General features: G+C 36.2%; 2 protein-coding genes across 5 annotated transcripts in view; one reads left to right on the forward strand and one right to left on the reverse strand.

Moving 5' to 3' along the window:
• The window catches only part of LOC136043507 (ubiquitin-like-conjugating enzyme ATG3), a 44,145-nt gene extending 35,755 nt beyond the window's left edge, over positions 1 to 8,390 (reverse strand). The window contains exon 1 of the mRNA XM_065728427.1: positions 8,254 to 8,390. Within this exon, the coding sequence (XP_065584499.1) occupies positions 8,254 to 8,325 (72 nt within the window). The 5' untranslated portion in view covers positions 8,326 to 8,390. The remainder of the gene's footprint in view (positions 1 to 8,253) is intronic.
• A 6,044-nt stretch (positions 8,391 to 14,434) lies between these two features.
• The window catches only part of LOC136043506 (sorting nexin-14-like), a 161,691-nt gene continuing 149,937 nt past the window's right edge, over positions 14,435 to 26,188 (forward strand). The window contains exon 1 of one of the 4 annotated variants that reach the window (XM_065728422.1): positions 14,435 to 14,495. The gene's annotated coding sequence lies outside the window, so the exon portion shown is untranslated. Of the gene's footprint in view, positions 14,533 to 26,188 lie in introns of all 4 variants that reach the window. The other 3 variants (XM_065728424.1, XM_065728425.1, XM_065728423.1) reach the window with 3 other exon arrangements.

Below are 26,188 nucleotides of genomic sequence, written 5' to 3' on the forward strand. Positions count from 1 at the left end.
TAGAAGAGCATGACGCCAATGTCTGCAGCACACTAATCCGGGCACGCGAAAAAGCTGTCAAGCTCAACCCAGAGTAGTGTGTGTTTGGATGCAAAAGCAAACCATACTTTGGACACATAATATCAGAAAATGGCATCTATCCAGATCCACGAAAGGTCAGTGCACAAAAAGAAATGTGGCCCCCATATACCAAAGATGAACTCCAAACTGTACTAGGAATGACAGACTACCTTGCACCATATATCCCAAACCTGTCATTACTAAACCAGCTACTACATGATATATCAAAACAACAACAGCTTAAGTGGGAGTACCAACTTGAAACAGTCTTTATCAATATCGAAGAATCCATCTCCAGTTCCCTTGTATTGTTTGATCCAGCATCAGGAAGCATTGAGCTACAAGTTGATGCTTTGAAGTTCGGCCTTGGAGCCATCCCCTTTCAAAATGCAAAACCAGTTACTTTCACATCACGTGCACTGAATGCCACCAGACAGAACTAATCACAAATAGAAAAAAGAACTTTTTCCCATCCTTTTAGCATGCATGTATTATCATCAATATCTCTATGGCCAGAAATTCAGGGTGGTATCTGATTACAAGCCTCTTGAAGTAGTCCTGAATTGACTAATGTCAAAGTCTTCACCTAGCGCTTTCTCTGGAAAGCATTGTGTTGTAAATTGGGTTCTATTATAACTTGATAGTTTACTATTTTGTTCCAGATGACTGGTTTGGAAAAGAGGGAGGATGTAACATTCTGATCTCTTTCTATTCTAGGTGATCTGAATTTCTACTTATCCATAATAAACGTTGAAAACTTTCTATACTCTTTATGCACTTAAGTGCTTTCAGTAGTACCATCATACTTGGTGGGGCCAAACTTATATTGTAAGGTTCCATAGCAATGCCTGAAAAAGGAGGCTAATCACATGAGGCTTTGATGGGTTCAGTAACTCACACAAGGGTTCTTGCAAGTCTTCCAATCATCCTTGTTTGGACTGAATTACTTCCCTGTACTTGTCTTTCAACATATTAACTTTTGAAGGGGCGTTTCTTGTTGCTTCTCTTAGTAATTTAAACATCTTCTTGCTATTAGGAGTTTTGTCAAAGCAGTTTGCTATTTCCTTTCACCTTTGTCTGCTTAGACAATGACAAACTCTGCATACAAGTCGATAGATAGAAAATCCATTGAGGCAATAGGTTTTGATTTTTGTAGTTAGATATCCATTTGTTCTTTATTTTTTTTGTGTTTGTGTATTATTTTGTAGTGTGTTTTTTGTTTTTTTATCTTATACTCCATCTGTTTCTTTTTATGGGAAATAAATACATACATACATAAATACATAGTGATTAGACCCATTTGAAGACCTCATATCAGATCCTCTACATACACAAGCATCTAAGCAGGAGCTTCTCCATTGCCTGCTCACTAAGGATGTGATCAACCTGAGCTTCTGTTCTGTTGTTGTTTGAGTGTCATGTCAGAAGATACAATTACTTGTTTTCAAAGAGATTGTTAATAGCACAGAGACTTGTGCACATGACTAGCCACAGAACCCTTTCTCCACAAAGCATCTGCTGTATTGTGGCACCCAATTACTGTGGCTGTATCAGGGTCTGCTCTGCCAAGTTGATCATTCCAATCTCTGGCAAGGAAGATCATGGTTTGCCTCAGTATCCTAACAATAGTTCTTTAGAGGTTGTAGTAGAAGGCATCTTTGAGTGTGTTGTTGTTGTCCCTTATTGGACCATAAACTACAATGATAGTTATGTGGCCTCTGAGTCTAATTACCTTAAGGACGAAATTAAGGTCCATGCTGGATCTGTTCTGCTCCATGACAATGATGACAATTTGAAATATCAATCTGTTATGTCATGGTGATTGTCATGATACAAGATCACCTAGCTCCCAGGTCACCATGGAGTTTGCAGAAGGGGCATCTACAAAGAATACACATCCATATTGGCTCAAGCAGTCATTGGGGCCCGAGTTGTAAAACTGGAATGAATAAATAATGTTGACAGTGATCCTTTATGGAAGAGCATCATTCACTTGTGTTTTACACATGCAATAAATATTGATTTTATACTTCAGGGGCTCCCATGCAAAGAATAGCTAAGTGAATTCTAGCTTGCAGCTTCAAACATTCAGTGCACCAATATCTAGATGCTTAATTGGTTGGGTGACTTGTATACTTGTTAGACCATGCACCCCCATGACCTGACCCATGCTGGTTACCACAAATGCCATAGTATTGTTGTTTTACAACTGGTCTTCAATATCATTAATGTTTCATGGGAATGTTCGTAACCAATGCTTCCCCAGACCCCTGGCACCCCAACAGGGTCAAGGCAGCCCTTCCACTGTCAATAAATACTGGATCTTACCATCTGATACAGTTGTCTTCTTATAGAGGATTTGGTGTTCTGCTTCGCCATGCAATTCAATCCATTGCTGGGAGAAGGACTGTAAATCACAGGATTTGTCCACATGCCATTGGGCCCTGCTGATTGTACATGAGAGGGGCCTTTTTCCACCTCCTCCTGTATTTATAACCCACTGGTTAGGGTGCCTTATTGTCTATTATGGGGCCACAGGGACTAGGTTTTCCCCTGGTACACACCTCCAATTCAATGAATGTAGTGTCTACCCAGCATATCTGTAAGGCACTCCCCTATCTGCCACCCAACCAGTTAGTTAAGTATATTTAGAGTCATTACTTAAAAGCGGATAGAATCCAGCTTTTTTACTTGTGCACGTGCGCGCAGTGTTACCATATGATGCCGCTGAAAATCCCAGGAAAAAGTGCTATAAAACAGCCAAAAAACAAAGTGCCCAAAAGCGGGCTCTGATAAGTGCATATTGGAAGGGTGTGCTTTGGACAAAGGGTCAAATGACACGCAATATGACGAATGTAATTCCTGGTTTTGTGCTGGGTGCCTCTTGATGTCTGACACACATTACAATATAATTAACAAGATGAACCAAAGACTTAGAAGTGCTAGGGTATGCCCCTTGTGCAAAACCAGCAGTAGCAAACAAACTGTATCAGATGTTGTAAAAACTCCATTACAAGAGGACAGGAATGAAATGCAGCGCATGCTTGACTCATTCAAACAGGATATAAGTGTTTCTCTGGACTCTGTCAAAGCCAAAATCAATGATCTTGAAGAGGATATAAAACAAAAGTCTTCCCAAACAAAAAAAGGTACTTTTGCTGCTTATACAGATACATATTGAGAAGATCATCCAAATGAGCTGCTGCCAGTGCTGCAAAGCTGCTGCCAGTGAGCAAGAAGAGCTGCTGCCAGTGAGCAAATCTGGGAATAAGAAATGGGGTCATTGTGGCAAAAAACAGGCCACCCTTGAGACCCCCAGTCCCAAGACGGATGGAGCAATAGATGTGGCACAAAGTGACGTAAGTAGTGTAAATAGGGAACAAGATGTCATTTGTAGTAAAATGAACTCAAGCTCTGCCAGCGCTGAGTCACTGGTCTCACTGGGCCCAAAGAGGCAGTTTGAAACTGCCTCTTTGGGCAGTGAGAGCAAGCATGACAACACTAGCAGTGAGAGCAGAGGTAAAAATGAAACTGAAATCAGTCACTCTTGTACTAGTGGCAATACTGCTAAAATAATAAACAGAAATAAAATAAAAAACTCTAGAAAAGTCCACATTTTTTACACAAAGTCTGACACTCTTGCTCCAAAACTTAATGAACTGAAAGCTGTGTTTTTATAGATTTTATTTGTGTTTGTGAAATTTGCCCTGAGAATTCAGTATCAAAATTGGAAGGATCTCATATCCAAATCCCTGGATTCAGTCTGTGTAGCAATTTGGATAACCCTGAGTGTTGGAGATGAGAGGCAATATATTGCAGAACTGGACTGAGACCTTAAACTGTGTGTTACTATTTTATTAATTCTGATAGTTGTTGGGTTGAGTAAGTCTGTTTGAAACTCCATATTGGATCTGAATCATTTATAATAGGTGTTGTTTACCATAGTCTGTTTGCCCCTGATCAGTATATTTCACACCTAGCTGTATCTAATCTCATATCTAAGATGAACACCCATGAGCATTCAACAATCTTTTGTTTGGAGATTTTAACATGCCTAATGTTAAGTGGGTTGAAGGTACAGGACTCCCCCCTTAAAGTAGCCCCTCCTGTGTCACTATTAAATCCCTCACTGACACAGGTTATTGACCAGCCAACATAATTCAGGCACCAGCAACAACCCTCCTTACTAGACATAGTTGTGAAAAATGACCCTGGACAAATCAATTCTACTTCCTATCATCCTGTAATTGGAAGCAGTGACCATATTTGTATCTTGACTGAGCTACAGGTTAACTTCAAGACAGAAAATAAAGCACAGATTATGAATTGATATGGCAGGACCTGTAAAAGATAAAATGGGAGAGTGTGGAGGATAGTAGTAGCAAAGAAAAAAGCTGGGAGGCATTTAAGACGGTTGTCCCAGCTGCAGAAAACAATCAGATATAGGTATACTGGTCACCTCTGTCAAAAACACTCCTCTTCCTAGCCAAAGAAGTTGCAAGGGCTAGAAGGAAGAATAAAAAAACATGGACCAAATGCATAAAGTGTAGATGTGACACTATGACATGCTCAAGAAATGCAGAAACAGGCTAAGAAATTTAACTTGGAAGATCATAGAAAACCATAAGAACGGAATTGCAGTTGATGCAAAGAAGAATCCAAAGGGGTTTGAATGCCATGTCTCAGCAGATAATCCCTCTAGACATGATATCACCAAAGCCATAGCATACCCTTAAGTCACTTTACCAGAGCAACCAATTGGAGAACCAATATACATGACAATTATAATTATAGAGAATGTTCAGAAAAGGCTTAAAAGACTAGATGCAAATAAAGCTGCTGGGCCAGATGTTTGGGATGTCACTCACTTCCAAAGTGCTCCCAAGTGACTGGAAGCAGGCCAACATCAAGCCCATCTTCAAGAAAGGGAGAAGGGACCAAGCCAATAATTATCACCCTACAACTTTTACTTCTATTGTATGCTAAGAGCAACATAAATGACACACTGGTCTCTCAATTTGAAAGAAATCACTCACTTTCAAAAAGTCAGCATGGTTTCAATAAAGGTTGCTCAATCAATACAAACCTCATTGAATCACACAATTTTGTGACCTGACTCTTGGATGATGGTCTTCTGGTGGATGTTATATTGCTTCATCAGGCAAAAGTCTTTGATAAAGTACAGCATCAATTTCTTCTCCTGAAAATGGAAGCTTACAGGGTGCCTGAGGATATAGTTACCAGGATTGAAGCCTTTCTTACTTTTTTTATGATGCCACCAGTAAAACTGCTTATTCTGACAAAATTCCATCATTAGTGGAGACCCAAAGGGCACAATCCTGGGGCCTATGTTATTCAGCATACATATTAACAACAGTACAGCTCACCTGAAAAAGCCACTGACACTATATGCTTACAATTACAAGTTCTTAGGACAGGCCTTAGATTGCTCCAAGCTGCAATTTAAGGTAAAATTTAAGGGCCAAATTAGCCCCAATCATTCAACAATGCAAGAAGATATAGATCAACTATCTAGAAGGTCATCTGAGTGATGACCATTTAGAGAAGACTCAATCTGGTAAATTTCTATTTTAACTTCTTTTGGCTATCTTAAAAAGGGGTTAGATTAAGAAGTAGGTCTACAGGCTAAAGTATATCCCAGGTAGATATTTTGAAGTACCTACCTCTACTTCTTTTCCCTCTAGAGGGTCCTGAAATTTGCCTACATGACAGGTCTATAGGCTGCCTATTTAAGTTTTGACAAAACAACATTTTACCTTAATTTTAGTTATCAGTGTCATTTTCTCTGGCTTTAGTTCTGAAAATGCAATTCCTGTTATTTGAATGGAATTTTAAGCCATATCAATGATTTTTTTTTCAAAATTTAGGAAATGTATTTGCAAATCTTTAAGACTTTATTAATTGAGATTGAGCAATGTTGTGAAGCTGAAAACAATCTTGTTGTACTTCATTTAAGCAGGAAATCTATTTTGCAAGGTTTCAATTTTATTACACACAGATTTTTCAAGGTCATCAAAGGTCAGGGTACTCTAGAGGGAGAAGGAGTGGAGGTAGGTAATTCAAAATACCTTCCCAGGATACACATTAGTCTGTAGACCCATCCATAAAAGTTTCAATTTCCAAACCCTTTTCCAAGATAGCCAAAAGTAGCTAAAGTAGAATTTTATCTTCAATCTGATCAAGTCAAAACTGTAAAAACCTGATTAAAAAAAGCCTGTAATGTATCAGAAATTATATTGAAGGAGAAGTATGTTATTAGGGTTGTTGTTTAGAAGTTACCCACCCTAGAAGGAAACACTAGGCCTATAGTATCTTGAAAACCACTTTATAATTCCTAAAGGTAATTGTTTAGTTTCATCACAAGCTGTCTAAACTTGAAACTATGCTGGAAAGCAATATAATTTCCTGTTTAGAGTGCATAGAAATGCTAATTCTAGAAGCACATCCATTTTTTGGCTTTCTAAAATCCCCCTTCAACAAAACAAATTAAATATGAGTAAAGTGGGTTGTGCAATATGAATATTATATTTTAAATTCTATTTCTAGTCATTACTAGTATTTTCTTTATAGCAGTAAGTTGAAAGGTAATAAACATATCCATTAATGCTAATATCCACTTTCACTTTTGAGTTTAAACTACTCAGTGAACTGGTGAATCAGAGAAATTTGCTAAATGTTACATTTATGTTCTGTTGATTTGAAGAAATGCCTACTGATGGGGTGAAGATTTGACAGTTTTTCAATTTATTCCACTTTGCTTCTTCAGCAAGGTGAGGTCTGTATTCTATATTTATTGAATAATTATTTGGCCTGGAGCCTGAAAGAGTAAACAAAAAGTAGGTCATAAGCACCAACTAACAGTTTAACCAATCAAAATAGAGACCTCACCCTACTGTCTGTAGGGCAGTACTAATATCCTTTGCTGTATAGGTTATGTTATATGTAAGCAAAATCAGACATTTGTTTTGTTCAAAAGTGAAAGTGAATCATCTTTGATATTAACATCAATGGATGCATGAGTTTTTCAATCATCTGTTGATTTCCTACTATACAGAAATTACCAGTGAGGACTGAAATTAATAGTGAAAATATAATTTCATGCATATTGTATGACCCTAACTTTTGCCTTGGCTTCAAAACCCTGCCCACTTTGTGCATTTTTAGTTTGCCTCATGGAGAAGGAGGGTTAACCAGAAATGGATGTGCTTCTAGAATTAGCATTTTTAATTGCTCTAAACTGGAAATTAAGCAATTACCAAGAGAGCATATCACCAGACAGCTGGTGATGAAACTAAACCATTACCTTTCTAAATTACCTATTTACTGCTATAGGCTAATTCTAAAAAGTTCTTATTTAGAAGGTAGGCTACCTAATCTAGAAGGATATACTAAGGCTATAATATTTTGAAAACTAACTTACAGCTCCTAGATAGCCTTGGCTAATTAGACTATAACAAAAAGTATATGGTCTTATTTTACTCCCACCCTCTGCAATGTGCATAAACCTCAAACTAGGCCTATATACACTCATTGAATTTCCAATGTTGACTCTTTTCTGTATTAAGCTAATAACAAAGAAGCAACAGTAACAGTAAAACTCCAGTTAATTGACTTGTTGCTATCTTGGAAAGTCAACTAGAATTTTACCATTTATGACAGTTCATAGGCTATAACTGACTTAGGCTACCAAGAAAGTGAATATACCACTTGATGTCTTTTTTATGTTCTTTGCCTAATTGCTTCCACTGCAAATTCAGATATAGGCACATTTTATCTAACCTAACCTAAACTCACCTTATTATAAACAATAATAGCATTAAGAAAATCTAGCATTATTTTGTTGAAACAAAGCAATAGCTTGTACTTTAGTTGAAAATAGGCCTGCATCATTTTTAGGAGCTCAAAAAGTGCTTAAAATTGAATTTGTGATAGAAGTGATTTTTATATTAATAAAGAACATAAAAAAGGCATCAAGTGGTATGTTCACTTTATTGGTAAGTCAATTATATGAACTGTCCTAATTTTACCAAAAAGAGTCGGCTATGGAGAATCCAATGAATAAACGTAATTTGAGAGGGGTAAAGTGATTTGCTATTAAGAATGATATAGCCTAGCCTAAATATTTACTAAGCTACTTAAACAACGTCACGCAAGAAAATGAGCTTTTCAAACCTTCAAAACTGGAGTAAAGTATTCTGCGACCCCAAACGCAGTTCCTTTGACGGCTTTTATCACATTTTCCATTTTTTCAGAAGCCTTGTTGATCTTTTAAATTTTTCCTTTTGAAGATACATCTATGCCATCTAGCTAGAAAGGAAAATCAGAGTGAAACCTCTCAATTCAGGCTAAGGGAAAGAAGGTGGCCACCTCTTATTCAAAATTACTCGTTATAAATTAGTTATTTTATCCCGCTAATTTCTCACAATTAGTGCTTGTTTGGGGTGATGAAGGCATTAATCTGCCATAGATATTCCGAGCTACAAAGTAATCTCCAGGAAACCAAAGGATGAGAACCAGAGTGGGAACAAACATACAATCATAAAAAATTGCGAAAAAATTGCTTGGCAACTTGCGATAAACATTGATCCTTAAAAGGCAATACAAGGCCTGGTGTTTTACTGAATGACTACTTCCAAGTTCTCCATGATCATTTTTTCTATATGCTAAGGTCGGACTGAAATATTAAAATCACTCATGATAATGTAAGGTAAGTGAAAAGCAGCTCTTGTCAACAGTGAAAGTACCAAAATCTAAATATCGATAACTTTATATCAAAGAATTAGGTTTTCATTGAGATTCCAAATATGTAAAATTCTAGTTTGAATGTTAAATGTCTACATGAAAAGTCTGCAAGTAAGTAAAAAAGTTTGCATAATAATAGAAAAAAAATAACAACACCATAAAAAGGGGACTATTTAACGAAAATCTAAAGAAAAATCTCAAGAATAAGAAAACAAACGGGACTACGGCCAGTAGAAAGAAAAGACAAACTAAAGCGACGTATATTTTGCCTGTATAAAACAAGTCACTTCGGAATTCTCATTGAAGTAGTTTTTTTTTAGGAATTCTCATTGAAGTAGTTTTTTTTTAGCTTCTATGGCGCTCAATCACATTAGCAAAAATTGTATATATAGATATTGTTTTTTTCTTGGTTCTACATTTTATTCAATTTCAGGTTGTTTTATATTTCCTCTTTACTTCTTAGCGTCGAAGACGGTTTGCAGGCAAAATATCCGTGTCATTTTAGCTTGTCTTTTCCTTCTACTGGCCGTGGTCCCATTTGTTTTCTTTATCTTAAGAATTTTCTCTCTTTTTGTTTTTATATTATTTTAGTTTCTCCTTTAAGATTAAACATGGGAAGATGGCTATAAGTGTGTGCTTGTGCAATGCACCAACAAATATCTCCCTAACGCATGAGAAAGACAAATTATACTCAGCTTTGACTGCTGCCCTGTCTTGGATATCCATCCAAGACAATGTTTTGGCCGTAGAATGCGACTTCAATGCAACTATATCAGACCCTAGCGGATCTTTTGAATCTATAATTGTTCCAGTTACCCGTGAATCTTTGAACGAAATGGAATCCGTCTCCTCCAACTCGATATTCGATATTCAACTTCTCCAACTCGATATTCGTAAGCGAACATAGTAAGGCAATACGGGCACATATAGAATATTATCGACTATATCATTGTAAACCAAAGATGGCGGTCATCAGTTACAAAATTGCAGAAATTATTGTTGCGCCGAAATCGGGAATACTGACAATAGATTAGTCTCTGCGAAGTTTCATCTAAGATTAAATACACAGTCTGCAGACTGACGTCATCCAAAGTTGGACACTCATAAAGTAAGAGCCAAAGAATTCTGTCAAAAATATTCAATTGAAACCCAGAGCATATTTGAATGCCTGAATGTGGACCTAGCCATGAAATGGCAGATGTACAAAAATAACGTAGTAGATGTGGTTATTGAGACTTAGGCTTAGAAGATGCACTCAAAGAAGCCCGTTTGTCGGAAGAAGCCTTGTAAATCATTGAACAACACAGGAAAGCGCGACTGGTTGGGGATATGCCCTCCTACAGACGATTAAACGGAACCAGAAAGAAACTTGTTCACTGAGTAAAGCAACAAATTATTGATGAAAAAGCAGATGAGCTTGAATACTCAGCACGAATAGGTGATATCATGTCACTTTTCAAGCATGTTAGTGACCTCAGCGAGGAGAAACCTCCATAAATTGGAGCAGCTATAATCCACCTCCCGTGTAGAGCTCGAAGACGAAACCGAGCAACAAGGTATATGCAAAGAGCTATTCGTAAAGCTGCTGAATGCTGAAAGAGTCGACCGAAATCCCGGCCTTATTGTGTTCACTCATCAAACAACACGCGAAAGTCTCCCAGAGTCTGATCCTCCTTCTTTAAAAAAAACATAATCCTCTGAGGAGGATGAAAATTCACAAAGTACCAGGAACCAACTAAATCACTGTAGAGCTGTAAAATTCACAGGATGAACATTACTACTATGGTTCAACATGTTCTTCTCCCTTTTTTGGACAAATGAGCTGAATCCACAAGAATGGAAGGAAGGGAAAACATTTCCTCTTTGGTAATTTAAAGGAACCAAAGTGATTGCTCCAACTACAGAAGAATCAACCTCCTATGAATTCCCGCCAAATTATTTGCCAGAACGTTGATCGATAGAAGTTCTCAGTTCATTTGTAAACGCCGCCGGATTCAGCTAGCAGGTTTCATATCCAAAAAGTCTAAAAGCTAAAAGTCTTAGAAGTGTAAAAAGATGAATTCGTAAAGACTACTATAATTGAAGGGTTTGTTCTTTCTGTTGTCAAAATATAAGTTTTATAAGTGTAAAATAATAAAAAATATAAAATAATAAATATAATGTAAAAATAAACAAAGTGTACAAAAATGAGATTTGTTAAAATTCTTGAAAAGTGAAGAAATCGAAGTGTAATATTATAGAAACAGGTCAAAGAATTTTGGAATTATGAAAACAAGCTAAGATAACTGACATCGTGAAGGTACTGTGATTTAAAAAAATGAAATGTAAAGTTTTAGCAGTTTAAAAATGTTTTAAACATTTTTGTTTAAATTGTTTAAAAATTGTTTAAAAATGTTTTAAACAATGTTTAAGCTATCCAGAGTGTTCTTGAATGCGATACAGTTCGAGAGGGCTTGATTGCCGAAGAAAAAAAGATTACTCAAGAAATCAATAACGGGTCAGCGCACTTCAATTTCTGTCGTATCCTGTCGTGTTGCTTATCAGCCGAGTTTTTTTTCCCGAACTACAGCAAATAATTTATTGCGTATTGTACATCAGGCTCACCAATTCAAATCACGGCCTCTGTAAATAATACAGATTCACAAAGATCAAACCTTTGAGGGAGAGCTGCTTCCTCATCAACGCCCCGCTCTATACGCTAAAGTTTGAATCTTTCTCTCAACTCTCCTTTTTAAACAGTAAAAAACTTTAACTTAAAGAACGGGGTGTTGATGAGGAAGCAGCCCCTTTCATATACGAAGTAATTTCTGTTCGTTTTAAGTTTTAATGTCGCTCCTTACTTTCAGATAAAAAAAACTTGTTTTTTTTAATTTAATTTCTGAACGTTTTTGAATCAATGCATGTCTTGATTTTGGCTCTCCGCAGAGGAATAATTAAAACGAAATTTGCATATTTATATTTTTTGGCTAAATGGCTTTCTCATAGTTTTGATCGAATGATTTTGAGGAAAAAGGAGCAGGGGAGGAATTCTAATTGCCCTCCGATTTTTTGGTTACTTAAAAAGGCAATTAGAACTTTTATTTTTTTAGGAATGTTTTTATTAGTAAAAGATATACATAACTTATAAATTAGCTTACGTAACGAACTTTTGTATTTTCATGTTTTTATTACATATATGAGGGGGTTTGCCTCATCGTAAGTACCTCGCTCTTTACACTAGATTAAGACAAGATTAACTAGATTAATCTAAATTTACACAAGATTAAATTTTAACCAAATTCATTAAGAATGACCCCTGAATCACAAAAGCCGTAGAATAAATAGTTGAAATTACTAAAAAAACTTTAGCGTAAAGAGCAAGGTATTAGGAGGAGGTGAGCCTCTCATATGCATTATAATTTCTGTTCGTTTTAAGTTTTAATGCTGCTCCTTACTTCCAGTTGAAAAAACTTTTTTAAATTTATTTTTTCATTTTTTTTTAAATAATGCTAGAAAATCCTGCGCTCCCTTCATGGAAATTTTTTCCCCCCATGACATATTCCTCGACGGAAAATTTCCCCAACATATCCCCCTGTTCTCAAAAACCTCCCCCCAACCAAAAAATCCCCCTGAAAACGTCTGTACACTTCCCAGTAACCATTACTACATGTAAGCACTGGTCAAAGTTTGTAACTTGTAGCCCCTCCCACGGGGACTCTGGGGGAGTAAGTCGTCCCCAAAGACGTAGTTGTAAAGTTTTTCGACTACGCTGAATAAAATGGCTATCTCAGAATTTTGATCCGTTGACTTTGGGAAAATAATTAGCGTAGGAGGGGGCCTAGGTACCCCCCAATTTTTTTGGTCACTTAAAAAGGCACTATAACTTTTCATTTCCGTTATAATAAGCCCTTTCGCAGCATTTTAGGACCACTTGGTCGATACGATCACCCATGGGAAAAAAAACTGGTAAAAAATACAAAATTCCACATTTTTGTAGATAGGAGCTTGAAACCTCTACAATAGGGTTCTCTGGTACGCTGAATCTGATGGTGTGATTTTCGTTAAGATTCCTTGACTTTTAGGGGTTTTTTTCCCCTATTTTCTAAAATAAGGCTAATTTTCTCAGGTTTTTTTTCTCGGTAACTTTTGATGGGTAAGACTAAACTTGATAAAACTTATTTATTTAAAATCAACATTAAAATGTGATTCTTTTGATGTACCTATTGGTATCAAAATGAAAATCTTTTGAAAAACAATTGACTGTTGATTTTAACTTCATTCACCATTTAAAAACTTGATCTTCGTTTGGATTTTAAAATTTACAGCCTTAGTTTAGTTAAGGTTTGAACATTTTGGATTGCTAGATTGAAGAGAAAAATTCAAAATCTTACAAGTAATTTATTTAATGTTGCTCTATAGGATGGAAATGCTTTTATTTAAGAAATTATAAGGCTAGTTTTTTTTCTAATCCTACTTCTAATGTTCGATTTTATTTTCCTTAATAGTCTGCAAGAATATCTAAGGTCCGATTTTCTTGTGGGGCAGGAAGGTGGAACAGAAGGTTAGATCGAATTATAAAATTGGGAAGTATTCCTGAATTTCCGATTAAATGTTGTTAATAAATGTACACCTCTTCAAATATTCATATGTTGTACAAAAATTTAATCTCTCCGCAATATTTGATTATGGGCACTTTATACATTTTTTCATTGTATAAGTTACTTTTCTTTTCATTGCCCCCCCCCCCAATTCAGCGTAGGAACTCAGATTGCTAATAGAAAACGCCCGTTAAAACCCTGCTGGTGTTGTCAACAGCCCCAGGATTGGGTGGCCCTTCAATCTTGTTCCACTCTTAAAGAAGGCATCAGAACTTCTAAGTTTGGATCAAATTAGCTCCTTTAAAAGTTTAAATGATATTTCTAGCTATTATAGAGCAAGGATGTCTATTATATATAGCCTATAATCGGAAAATCACCAACGTACCAAGCATGTTCACTGAATATAAAATTCCGTTTAATACAGCTGCATATAGTTAAGCCACGGAGGAAATAGAAAATTAGAGGTTAAAAAATTCTTCTAGGTTTGTCCACCCCCAAAAGATAGCCTCCTGCTCTCTTTTCCAATTCCTAAGAAAATGCTAATAAAGCTAATCCACGTGTTAGTAATAATTACTGTTTCCCAAATTTCCAAAGTAGTGCAATAACTACTTATTGTTTTGGGCTTTCTTTTGCCATATTGCTATTAGTTTTCAGCTCTCGAATGAGCTGAAACATAAAAATCATCGAACACAGGATCAAAAATTATCCAGTCCCATAGCATAAAATTCTTCATGTCGTATTTTAGGCTAAATTTGCTGCAGGATAGTTATTCGTAATTTAGCTTAAAATCGGCGATACGGCAAGAGAAAAAAAAGCATTGCTTTAACAAAGAAATTGATTAAATTTTTTAAACTGTAGCAGTACAGTACAGTTTAAAAAATTTTAAAACTGTAATTTGTTAAAATGTACCATTCTTTTGAGCACGGTAAGAAAATCACTTACTGCGGTTACTGCCAACAGTAACTATTCTCGTTCCCAGCGGGTTGGGCAGTAACCATTTTCCCGCTAGGAACGGAAATAGTTCCCATTCGGTTACTTCAGAAAGTCCCTGGAACACACCCGAAATCTCCTTTGTGAAAAATAATTCTGATTTTGGTAAATATTGCCTTCAGACAAAAGCAATCTAATTTATGTATTCAAAAAATTCAAACCGTTTAAATTTGGGAGAGTCTATATAATGACCAACAAATAAAGCAGACATAGCCTACCACTTGATGCCTTTTTATGCTCTTTCCAAATAGGCCTATAATAATTGCTTTACTTGGGAGTTCGATTTTAAGTTCGGTAAAATTCTAGTTAATTGAATTCTTGCTATCTTGGAAAGGGTTCAGGTTAGGAAAATGAAACTTTCAAGGATGGGTCTACAGGCTAAAGTATGTCCTGGGAAGGTATTTTAAAGTGCCCACCTCTACTCCTTCTTCCTCTAGAAGGCCCTGAAATTTGCCCACATGACAGGTCTGTACCTATTGAAATTTTGACAAAACAAAATTTTACCTTAATTTTCAGTTACTAGTTGCTTTTTCTCTGCCTTTAGTTCTGAAAATACAATTCCTGTTATTTGAGTAGAATTTTGAGCCATATCAATGTTTTTATTTTCAAAATTTAGGAAATGTATTTGTATATCTTTAAAACATTATGAAATGGAACTGAGCAAAGTTATGAAGCTGAAAACAATTTTGTTGTGCTTCATTTAAGCAGAAGATCTATTTTGCAAGTTCCACTTTTATAACACACATATTTTTGAAGGTCATCAAAGGTCAGGGCCCTATAGAGGGAGAAGGAGTAGAGGTAGTTGCTTCAAAATGCCTTCCTAGAAGATACTTTAGCCTGTAGATTCATCCCTGAAAGTTTCATTCTCCTAACCTAAACCCTTTCTGAAATAACAAGAAGTCAATTAACAAGAATTTTACCTTAAGTCCATTACAGACCCTTGAAGATGATATCTTTTTTGGTAAAAATTTTGGTTTAGCTACTTCTTGGTATCTTGGAAGGGGTTTAGGTTAGGAATATGAAAATTTCAGGAATGGGTCTACAGACTAAAATATGTCCTGGGAAGATATTTAAAGTACTTTCCTCCACTCCTTCTCCCTCTAGAGGACCCTGACCTTTGATGACCTTTAAAAAATTTTGCATTATAAAAGTTAAACCTTGTGAATTAAATCTTCTACTTTGATGAAGTACAAAAAAACTGTTTTCAGCTTCTCAACTTTGCTTAATCCCAATTTATCAGGTTTCAAAGATTTCCAAATACATTCCATAAATTAAAAAAACCATTGACATGACTTAAAATTTTATTCAAATAACCAGAATTACATCTTCAGAACTAAAACCAGAGAAATAAAAACTAATAACCAAAATAAATATAAAATGTTGTTTTGTCAAAATTCCAATAGGTATAAACCTGTCAGGTAGGTAAATTTTGGTAAATATTTTGCTGCTCATACAATAGACTCACAAATAAAGAGAATGGTAAATGTTTAGTTTCATCACAAGCTTTCTTAACTGGAAACTATGCTACAAAGCAGCATAGTTTCCAGTTTAGAGCACTTAAAAATGCTAATTCTAGAAGCACATTCATTTTTTAGTTTTAAAATTTCTCTTCAACAAACTAAAAATTTTTAAAGTGGGCAGGGTTTTGAAGCCAAGGGAAATGTTTAGGTTGCACAATATTTTAAATACTATTTCCAGTCATCACTGGTAATTTCTATATAGTAGTAAGTTGAAAGATAATTAAAAAACTTGTGTATCCATTAATGCTAATTATCCACTTTCACTTTTGAGTTCAAACTAGCCAGTGAACTGGTGTATCAGAGTAAGTAGTTAAATATTACATTTATGTTCCATTGATTTGAAGAAATGCCTTTTGATGCAATGGAGATTATAGGCATACAGTTGTTCAGTTTGTTCCACTTTGCTCCTTCAGTTCCAACATTTGTTAGGTTTATGATGCATTTGCTTTAGTTGTTGATGATTAAAATATGTGAAACTTCTTTTTGCAACATGGCTAGTGAAGTGGTGAAGTAGTGAAAAAAGATTCAAAATAGAAAATAAATGATAGTCTTAAATCTGGAAACAGTAAGTTTATTTAGAAAGGTAGACAGTACAATGTCCAATTTTATTTACAGGTAACATTACCTATAGAGCAAAGCAAATTAGTCCATAAGCCCAGCAGACATCAGGCTGAGGTCTGTATACTATATTTATTGAATAATTATTCATGCTGAAGCCTGAAAAAGTAAACTAAAAGTAGGTAACAAACATCAACTAACAATTCAACCAATCAGAATACAGACCTTGCCCTGCTGCCCATGGAGCTCATGGACTAATTTGATTTGCTCTAATGTTACCTGTAAGCAAAATTTGACATTTGTTTTGTTTGAAAGTGAAAGTAGATATTAACATCAATGTATGCATAAGTTTTTTAATTATTTTTTGACTTCATACTAGACAGAAATTACCAGTGACAACTGGAATTAGTATTTTGAATATAGTTTCATTCATATTTTACAACCCCAACTTTTACCTCAGCCCTCAACCCTGCCCAGTTCATGCATTTTTAGTTTGCCCCATGGAGAAGGAGGGTCAATGAGAAATAGATACACTTCTAGAATTAGTATTTCTAAGTGCTCTAAACTGGAAATTAGGCTGCTCTGCAGCATATTTTCCAGGTTAGACAGCCTGTGATGAAACTAAACAATTATCAAGGGAATATACCACTCATTGCTGTTTTTATGCTCTTTCCAAACATAATAATCACTTCTACTGCAAACAAAGTTTATTCCCACCCCCTATATATACCAATTCAGGGTGAGGGGTAAGTTTATTTCTGATGCAAATGAGAGGTAAGCTTAAATTCTACCCCATCCCCCCTAATGTGCAAATATATTCCCTGAATTGGTATATGTAGAGGTGGGGTAAAATTAATTTGCAGCAAAACAAAAGTGATTATTATATTTGGAAAGAGCGTAAAAAAGGCATCAAGTGGTATGTTCACTTTATTTGTAAGTCAATAAAATGAACAGAAAAATATTTACCTGTATTTTTAAGACTCAGAAATCAGAAGAGGGTTAACATGGAAGCTTGACAATACCTTCCCAGAGTATGTCTTTGGCCCCTGATTTGTTACTGAAAGTTTCATTTTCCTAACTGAACTTCTTTCCAAGATAGCCAAAAGCAGCTAAACTAGAATTTTACCAAAGTTTACAGACCAAATTATTTATTTCTCATGTGTTTTCTGGTTCCTGATTTTGTCCCAGTTGATTCAATTTATGGGTAAACTCATTTAAACAAGGCTTTTATAATAGTACTATACAGGCTAAGCAGTATCTAAAATAAGAAAAAAAGGGTATTTGCCTAGTTATCTAGAGATAAGGAAATCCAGACCCTCTAAATGACAATGGGCTAAGGCTCCTTCAACTGTGCAGCATGCATAACCTTGTCATTACGAACACGCTGTTTGCAAGGAAGGATATCCACAAATACACATGGTACAGCAACGACAGCCATACCAAAAAAATGATCGACTATATCATTGTCTCACAGAGATAGAGATCCTCGATTAGTAACTGCAGGACGTACAGGTCAGCCGAGATTGGTAACACTGACCATCGCCTCGTTGTAGCTAATATGCGACTGAGGCTCCAAGCCCAGCGCTCGCAACCTAGACCGACCAAGATTGATGTCTCTCGTCTCTCCAATCAAGAGATACGGTCCAAGTATGCCATTGATGTCTCGAACCGCTTCGACGCACTCCTGCCATTTGAAAGTTCTGAGGACGCATGGATCTCGTTTAAGAAGAATGTCCTGGAGTCAGCGACCGCAAATATTGGAAGGGCAAAGCGTGCTAAGAAAGCGTGGGTTCAGTTCGATACGCTTGACGTCATTGAGCAGAGACGCAAGGCAAGGCTTCTGGGCGACATGCCAACCTACAGGCGCCTCAATGGTGTCTGCAACAAGCTGATACAGCAAGACAAGAAACTGTTTGTGGAAAGGAAGGCAAACGAGCTGGAGGGCGCAGCCATGAAAGGGGACATCAGGAGCCTCTACAAGCACCTCCGTGACCTCTCAAGCGATAAAGCCCCCTCAGTTGTATCTGTTGTCTCTGCGGACGGCCAGCCACTTAGTGATGAGGCCGCTCAGGTCAGTCGATGGAAAGACCACTTCTCAAGTCTCCTCAATGCCGATGCTGTAGCACAGACTGACCAGGAACTTGCACGCCTAGCTGCCAGCACTCAGGAAGTGCCGTCAAATGAACCAGAGACTTCCTTCACGACAGCAGAAATCCACTCTGCTTTGAAACGTCTAAAGAATAACAAAGCGGCAGGCGTATGCGGAGTATCCGCTGAGCTCCTGAAGTATGCTGGACCGGTGATGTTACTTTGGCTGCAAATGCTGTTTTCCGTGGTGTGGTGCACAGAATGGGTCCCGAAGGACTGGCGACTTGGCATAATCCTGCCCCTTTGGAAGAGAAAGGGGAGCAAGAGCATCTGCTCTAATTACAGAGGTATAACCCTTCTCTCAGTCCCTGGAAAGCTCTTTGCCATGACCCTGCTAGACAGATGCACGAGTATCCTCTGAAGAAAAAGGAGAGTTCAGCAGGCCGGATTTATGCCAGGGAGGTCCACTGTCAAACAAATCTTCACTATGCGCCAGTTAATTGAAAAAACTAGAGAATTCAGGAGGAATGCATACGTGGCCTTCGTAGACTTCAAAGCTGCTTTTGACTCCGTCGATCGCAACTCTGTTTGGCTAATACTTAGATTGACGGGTCTACCTGATAAATACTGCAAGCTTTTTGAAAAGCTGTACGAAGAGACCGAGAGTTGCGTCCAAGTCAACAGAAAACGGAGCACGACATTCAATATCAAAACTGGCGTTTGCCAAGGGTGTGCCGCCGCCCCGGAATTGTTCAATTGTGTGATAGACTATGTGATGACAAGAACTACAAATCGCCTGCCCTTTGGTCTGCAGTTTGGAGATCGCATTCTGACGGATGCGGACTTCGCAGACGATCTTGCTCTCGTTGCCGACTCAATCGACCAGCTGACCGACGCTCTGGAAGTCCTGAAGGAAGAGGCAGCAAAAGTGGGGCTGAAAATCAACTGGCTCAAAACTAAGATTATGGCAATTGAACCCCCAGGTCCAGTCTCGCACCCTGATACCATAACTGTCTGCGGAACACTTGTTGAAGTCGTTAAAAACTTCACTTACCTCGGCTCTGTGCTGTCCAATGATGGCTCTGTAGACGAAGAGGTATGCAGCCAAATATCGAAAGCCTCTTCCATCGTCGGTAGACTCAACAGTCTATGGAGAATGCCGCACATCTCAAGGCGTACGAAAATGTGAATTTATAACGCATCCGTAAGCTCCGTCCTGCTCTACGCAGCGGAAACCTGGCCCCTCAAATCAACCATCCTTAAAATGATAGACAAAAGCCCATGGCTGGTCTCGCCCGAGGGGCAGACCTCGGACAAGGTGGAAAGACAGCCTCGACAAATTCTTGGTGATGGCCAACATTGCTGTCGACGAGGCGCCTCATTTAGCAGCAGACCGGTCCGCCTGGAGAAGTCAAGTTGCGAAGCTCTCTATGCTGCACCCCATGCGGCAGGAGCCTTAAGTCAAAGTAAGTCAAGTCAAGTTCAGAAAACAATTCTTACATCATAATATTGAGAAGCATGCAGCCTTGCTAAACTTTACCTTGCTAACTTTAAATGAATATTTCAACCCTATATTCAAGGGCCATCCTCAGCAAAACACATGAAAAACGAAAATGAAGAACATAAAAGAACTCACATTAAAATACAATCTTTAAAGCTGAAATATTTTCTAAAAACAGTTTTAGCATCATTACTTCAAGAAGTTTTAACCTATTTTGCTTTTGTTGGCCTCATCAGTTGGCCCTGACAAAGTTCACCCACAAGTATTGAAAGAAGCTCATGCAGAAATAGCCCTTCCCCTTACAAACATGTTTCAGAAGTCTCTTGATACTAAGCAGATTCCTCAAGACTGGCAGAATGCTAACATTACACCTGTACAGAAAGGGGGTAGCCACAACAGCGTTTCCAATTATCAACCCATTAGTCTTACATCTGTAGCTGGTAAAATCTTAGAAGGAATTGTGAATACTCATATTGTCAAACACCTGGCCACCAATTAGCTGCTCAATGATAGTCAGCATGGCTTTAGACATGGACACTTGGTTGAAACTAATTTGATTGATGCGTATTATTATGTTACTGAGCATCTAAATCAAGCAATCCCTGTTGACTTGGTTCTATTGGATTTTGCAAAAGCCTTCAATAAAGTATGTCACCATCAACTAAAGACCAAGTTATTTACAATTGGAATACACAATGAAATCGTAGAGTGGGTGCTCCAGTTTCTTTCTGGGAGAAAGCAAAGGGTGAAAATATTTGGAAAAAATGGACAGGTATTCTTTTCAGAAGAGGTGGAAGTATTAAGTAGAGTGCCCCAGGGAACCATCCTGGGACCAACTTTATTCAACATTTGTATTAATGATGCACCAACTATAGTCAAAAATAAAATAAGTCTTTATGCTGATGACTCCAAACTCATTGGACCTGTATATACACCTGATAAGAGAGCCTCTATGCAGAATGACCTGTGGCTACTTTCCCATTGGGCAACTTTGTGGAGGCTTGAATTCAATGTAAATAAATGTTGAACAATCCACTTTGGAAAGAAAAATGAGAAATGCCCTTATCATATGTTAGGGATGGATGGATCAAGACAGACTATTATCTTGTCTGAAGTGGAGAGAGACTTGGGGATCATAGTTGATAAAGAATTAAAATTCACTATACACACACAGACAGCTGTGGCCAAAGCACTCCAAACCCTAGGCATTATAAAAAGAACAATCACTAGTAGGTCACCTATGGTGATGACTAAATTATATAAGGCATTGGTCAGGCCTAATTTGGAGTTTGGCATGTGTGTTGCTAGCCCCCTCAACAAAGGTGACCAGCAGAAGTTAGAAACACTTCAGAGATAGGCTACAAAAGCAAATGAGTGATGCAAATACTTAAACTACTCATCCCGTCTAAAGAGGCTGAAACTCCCCACTCTTGTCTACAGACATAAAAGGGGTGATATTATTATGATGCATAAGCTCCTGAATTATAACTCTCCATTAATATTTCAACTTGACCAGTCTGCCAGAACTAGGGGGCATAGTTGGAAACTATATCAGAAGAGAGCTGCCACTAGACTACACAATAACTTCTTCACTTACAGAATAGTGAGTTTAGGGGAATTCTCTCACCGAAAAAACAGTTACTACCCTCAGTACTGCTGCCTTTAAAAGAGCTGTTGATGGAGAATGGTCATCAAAGCCATGGCAAACTGAGTGGGATGTCGTTGAGACGTCCAACCATCATCATCACTAACCAGCAATCCTACAGGATTTAATCCTTATTTTGCTGGACAATGCGATTTAAGGTAATTTAAGATAATATTCTTCATTTTTTTTTCATTTGTTTTACTGACAATAGCCCTTGGATTTAGGGTCAAAACATTCATTTAAAGTTATATTCCACTGTCTTATAAAAGAATTGTTCCACTTGTTTATGTATATAGCAAGGCTACATGTAAAATGTGTTAACCATGATTATTCTGCATATTATGAAGTAAGAATCGTCTTCTTAACATGTTTCCTTATCTCCAGGTAGCTATCAAGGCAATTACCTAAAAAAGGTCTTTGAGGATGCATAAAGTGGCTAAAATTGAATTTCCAAGTAAAGCAATCATTATGTTCAGAAAGAGCATAAAAAAGAATTGAGGGTTATGTTCACCCTATTTGTAGGTCAGTAATATAAACTTCCCCAAATTTAACTCAAACCCTTGCCCTGGATAAAGTTTTGGGCTACTTTAGCTGGCCTATGTTGATAATAGATTATAAACAGACATATTATTTGTATAGATGCTAAATATATAAGACTCCATAACTGATATTCCTGGCAAGTGCAGAGGCTAGAAAACCTTAGTCTAATTCTCAGTTGCTTATGATGCTGCTTACAAAAACTTTGATATCTGTTGAAAAACCTATATGAAAATAGACACTCCTAAGATATTCTATGACCTAGCTTGACTTGTAAATAAAAATGATTTTGGTAATAATTGATTACTCTCTTCTTTGTCTGGTTTGTAAAAAAAAACAACGATTGACACATTAATCATTAATGAAGGACCACTTTAAGTTTCAATCATTATAGAACTTTAGTTCTGCTCATCTTAACTTTTAATACCAGGAGGACCAGCCTTTAGTCAGTGACACAAATTTTGCACACACACACGCATATATATATATATATATATATATATATATATATATATATATATATATATATATATATATATATATATATATATATATATATATATATACATTATCAAACAAATACAAAGCTGAAACGATAGGAAAAATCTTTTCAAGACAGTGGAAACCAATTCTGTGAATATTTTGGCCCTATATCCAAGGGCTGGCTTCAGCACAATACAAGAAAGAGAGAGAGAAAAAAAATACGTATATATAAATAAACTTACATTAAAATGCAAGAATTAAAACTAATAATGTTTTTTTAAAACTTTTTTAAAATAGAGATATTAAATATATAAGTTTCATCAAGTTTAATCTTACCCATCAAAAGTTATGAGCCTGAGAAAATTTGCCTAATTTTAGAAAATAGGGAGGAATACCCCTTAAAAGTCATAGAATCTTAACGAAAATCACACCATAAGATTCAGCATATCAGAGAACCTAATGTAGAAGTTTCAAGCTCCTATCTACAAAAATATGGAATTTTGTATTTTTTGCCACAAGACAGATCATGGATGCGTGTTTATTTGTTTATTTTTTGTTTTTTTTTGTAGGTTTTTTCCCCCCAGGGGTGATCATATCGACCCAGTGGTCCTAGAATGTCACGAGAGGGCTCATTCTAACAGAAATTAAAAGTTCTATGCCGTTTTTGAGTGACCAAAAAAATTGGGGGGCACCTAGACCCTCCCACGCTCATTGTTTTTTCAAAGTCTCTAGTTCAAAATTCTGAGATAGTCATTTTGTTCAGCATAGTCAAAAAACCAAAAAACTGTCTTTGGGGACAACTTACTCCCCCACAGTCCCCATGAAAGGGGCTGCAAGTTACAAACTGATAAGTGTTTATGCATAGTAATGGCTATTGGGAAATGTACAGACACTTTCAGGGGGATTTTTTGGTTGGGGGGGGTTGAGGGTAGGGGTTATGTGGGGGGAAATATCCATGGAGGAATTTTTAATGGGAGAAGAGAATTTCCATGAAGATTTTTGAAGGTTTTTTAAAGAGCAATTAAAGAAAAAAAATATAAAAAAGTTTCTTCAACTGAAAGTAAGGAGCAGCATTAAAACTTAAAACGAACAGAAATCATTACGCATATGAGGGGTTTACCTCCTCCTAATACCTTACTATTTACGCTAAAGTAATTTTATTAATTTCAACTATTTATTCTTCAGCCTTTGTGATTCAGGGGTCATTCTTAAGGAATTGGGACAAAATTTAAGCTTTAATGTAAAGAGCGAGGTATTGACGAGAGGGCGAACCCCCTTATATACGTGATAAAAACATGCAAATTTAGAAGTTCCTTATGTAAGTTATTTTTGTGTTATGTAAATTTTTATTAATAAATATGTTTGTAAAATTAAAAGTTCTAGTTGCCTTTTTAAGTAACCAAAAAATTGGAGGGTAACTAGGCCTACTCCCCACTCCTTTTTATCAAATTCGTCTGATCAAAACTATGAGAAAGCCATTTAACCAAAAAATGTATTAATGCGCAAATTTCGTTTTAATTATTCATGTTTAGAGAGTCAAAATCAAAACATACATTAATTCAAAAACGTTCAGAAATTAAATAAAAAAAACTAGTTTTTTTTAACTGAAAGTAAGGAGCAACATTAAAACTTAAAACGAACAGAAATTACTCCATATATGAAAGGGACTGTTCCCTCCTCAACGCCCCGCTCTTTATGCTAAAGTGTTTTACTGTTTTAAAAAATAGAGTTGAGAGAAAGAGTCTAACTTCAGCGTAAAGAGCAGAGCATTGAGGAGGGAACAGCCCCTTTCATATATGGCATAATTTCTGTTCATTTTAAGTTTTTATATCGCTTCTTACTTTCAGTTTAAAAAAACTAGTTTTTTTATTTAATATATATTTATTTTATTTAATATATATATATATATATATATATATATATATATATATATATATATATATATATATATATATATATATATATATATATATATATATAAATAAAAGAAAACAGGGAAGGCTTGAGTTAAATATGTTCTATCTATTGTCAATCTATACATTTTTGTCCTATAAGCTGCTACAGCACTTTAATGAAAAGAAAAATACATGTGAATGTCTATTGTCAATTCAGTATACCTATGCTGATGTTTATTCTCTTAAAATATTTATTGATTTTGTTAAAGACATAAAAGTTAAAACATTAACAATTTGTTTTTCAGTAAAGTGCAAATTATGTTCTGGCCTTCAGAAGGCTTATGAGTTTTGAGCCCTACTCATATTTATTTCTGCTCGTTTTGAGTTCTATATGGTTGTTTATTTTAATTTTCTGTTGCTTTTGGGTGTAGGAATTTCTTGTTACTGGATGTATGTTTTATTTGCTGTGGATTGAATCTCTTCTTGGTATAGCCTTGGAGATGTTTTTGTTTGTATGAATTGATTAATGTTGAATAACAAACACCATGTAGAGTAGGCACCATAAGAGTTGTTGGGAGTTGGTTGCTTGCTGGTGTTGGTAGCTTGACTTAGATGTGAGTACAAATAAATTGTTCCTTTTCAGTATCATAATTGCAAAAACATAATTGCCTCCTTTTCAGTCTTTGGCAAATCCCAAATCTTCCCTTCAAAATCCATGTTCAGACACTATCTTCTATCACTATGCATAACAAACTAAATTGAGTTTTGTTTATGTGGCTATGAAACCGGATTTTCTCATAAAATGTACCTGCATCGTAGTTTGTTTCACGAAAGAACCTAACTTCACTTATTGAGTGTGTTCTGAATAATACATAAGTACCCTTTTTAACTCCACAAATTGTCGCTATCACACCTAAAGATCCTACCTGGCACTTTCATACTTCTTAGATAGTTGTCAAGCCTGTTTACTGAGCTGTTTTTCAAGGGAGAATCAACAGGGCAACTTATATCTAATCACATTTTGGTCCTCCTGATACCAAATTCCCTTGCTGATCCTTCTTTGAGAACTTGACAACCTAGAAGTGAACTGAAAGCTTGTGAGCATAAAATATGATTTAGCCTACAATCATTAGGTGCCACAGAGAGAAAATGGAGCGATGTAAACTGACAGGTTTTTACAGTGTGACATTGAGTATTGCTGTAATAATCTTAATAGTCTGGAACATTTTGTTTGCTATATTGGTTGTTAGTTTTTTTTTAATATCTTTAATTGTTATTTTACTATGAAGATTATGCAAATATTGTACTTGTATTACAAGTTATAAATCTGTTTTGAATTTCTTTTTAAAACAATATAATTAAAAACCAAAAACCATAATTCTTTAAAAATAAAACTTTTGCTCTTTTTTAACCCTTGTGTTCCTTTCACTTTATCCCAAGTATTGGATACAGGTTATTTGTAGCACTCTTTCTTATATTTATTTATCTGCTTATATGTATTTATTAACCAGTTTCATGTCTACACACTACTCCATCTCTTGTTAATTCTCCAAACTCTGTTTAAACTGGTT

Source organism: Artemia franciscana, unplaced genomic scaffold, assembly GCF_032884065.1.
Source record: "Artemia franciscana unplaced genomic scaffold, ASM3288406v1 Scaffold_692, whole genome shotgun sequence".
NCBI classification, from domain to species: Eukaryota; Metazoa; Arthropoda; class Branchiopoda; order Anostraca; family Artemiidae; genus Artemia; species Artemia franciscana.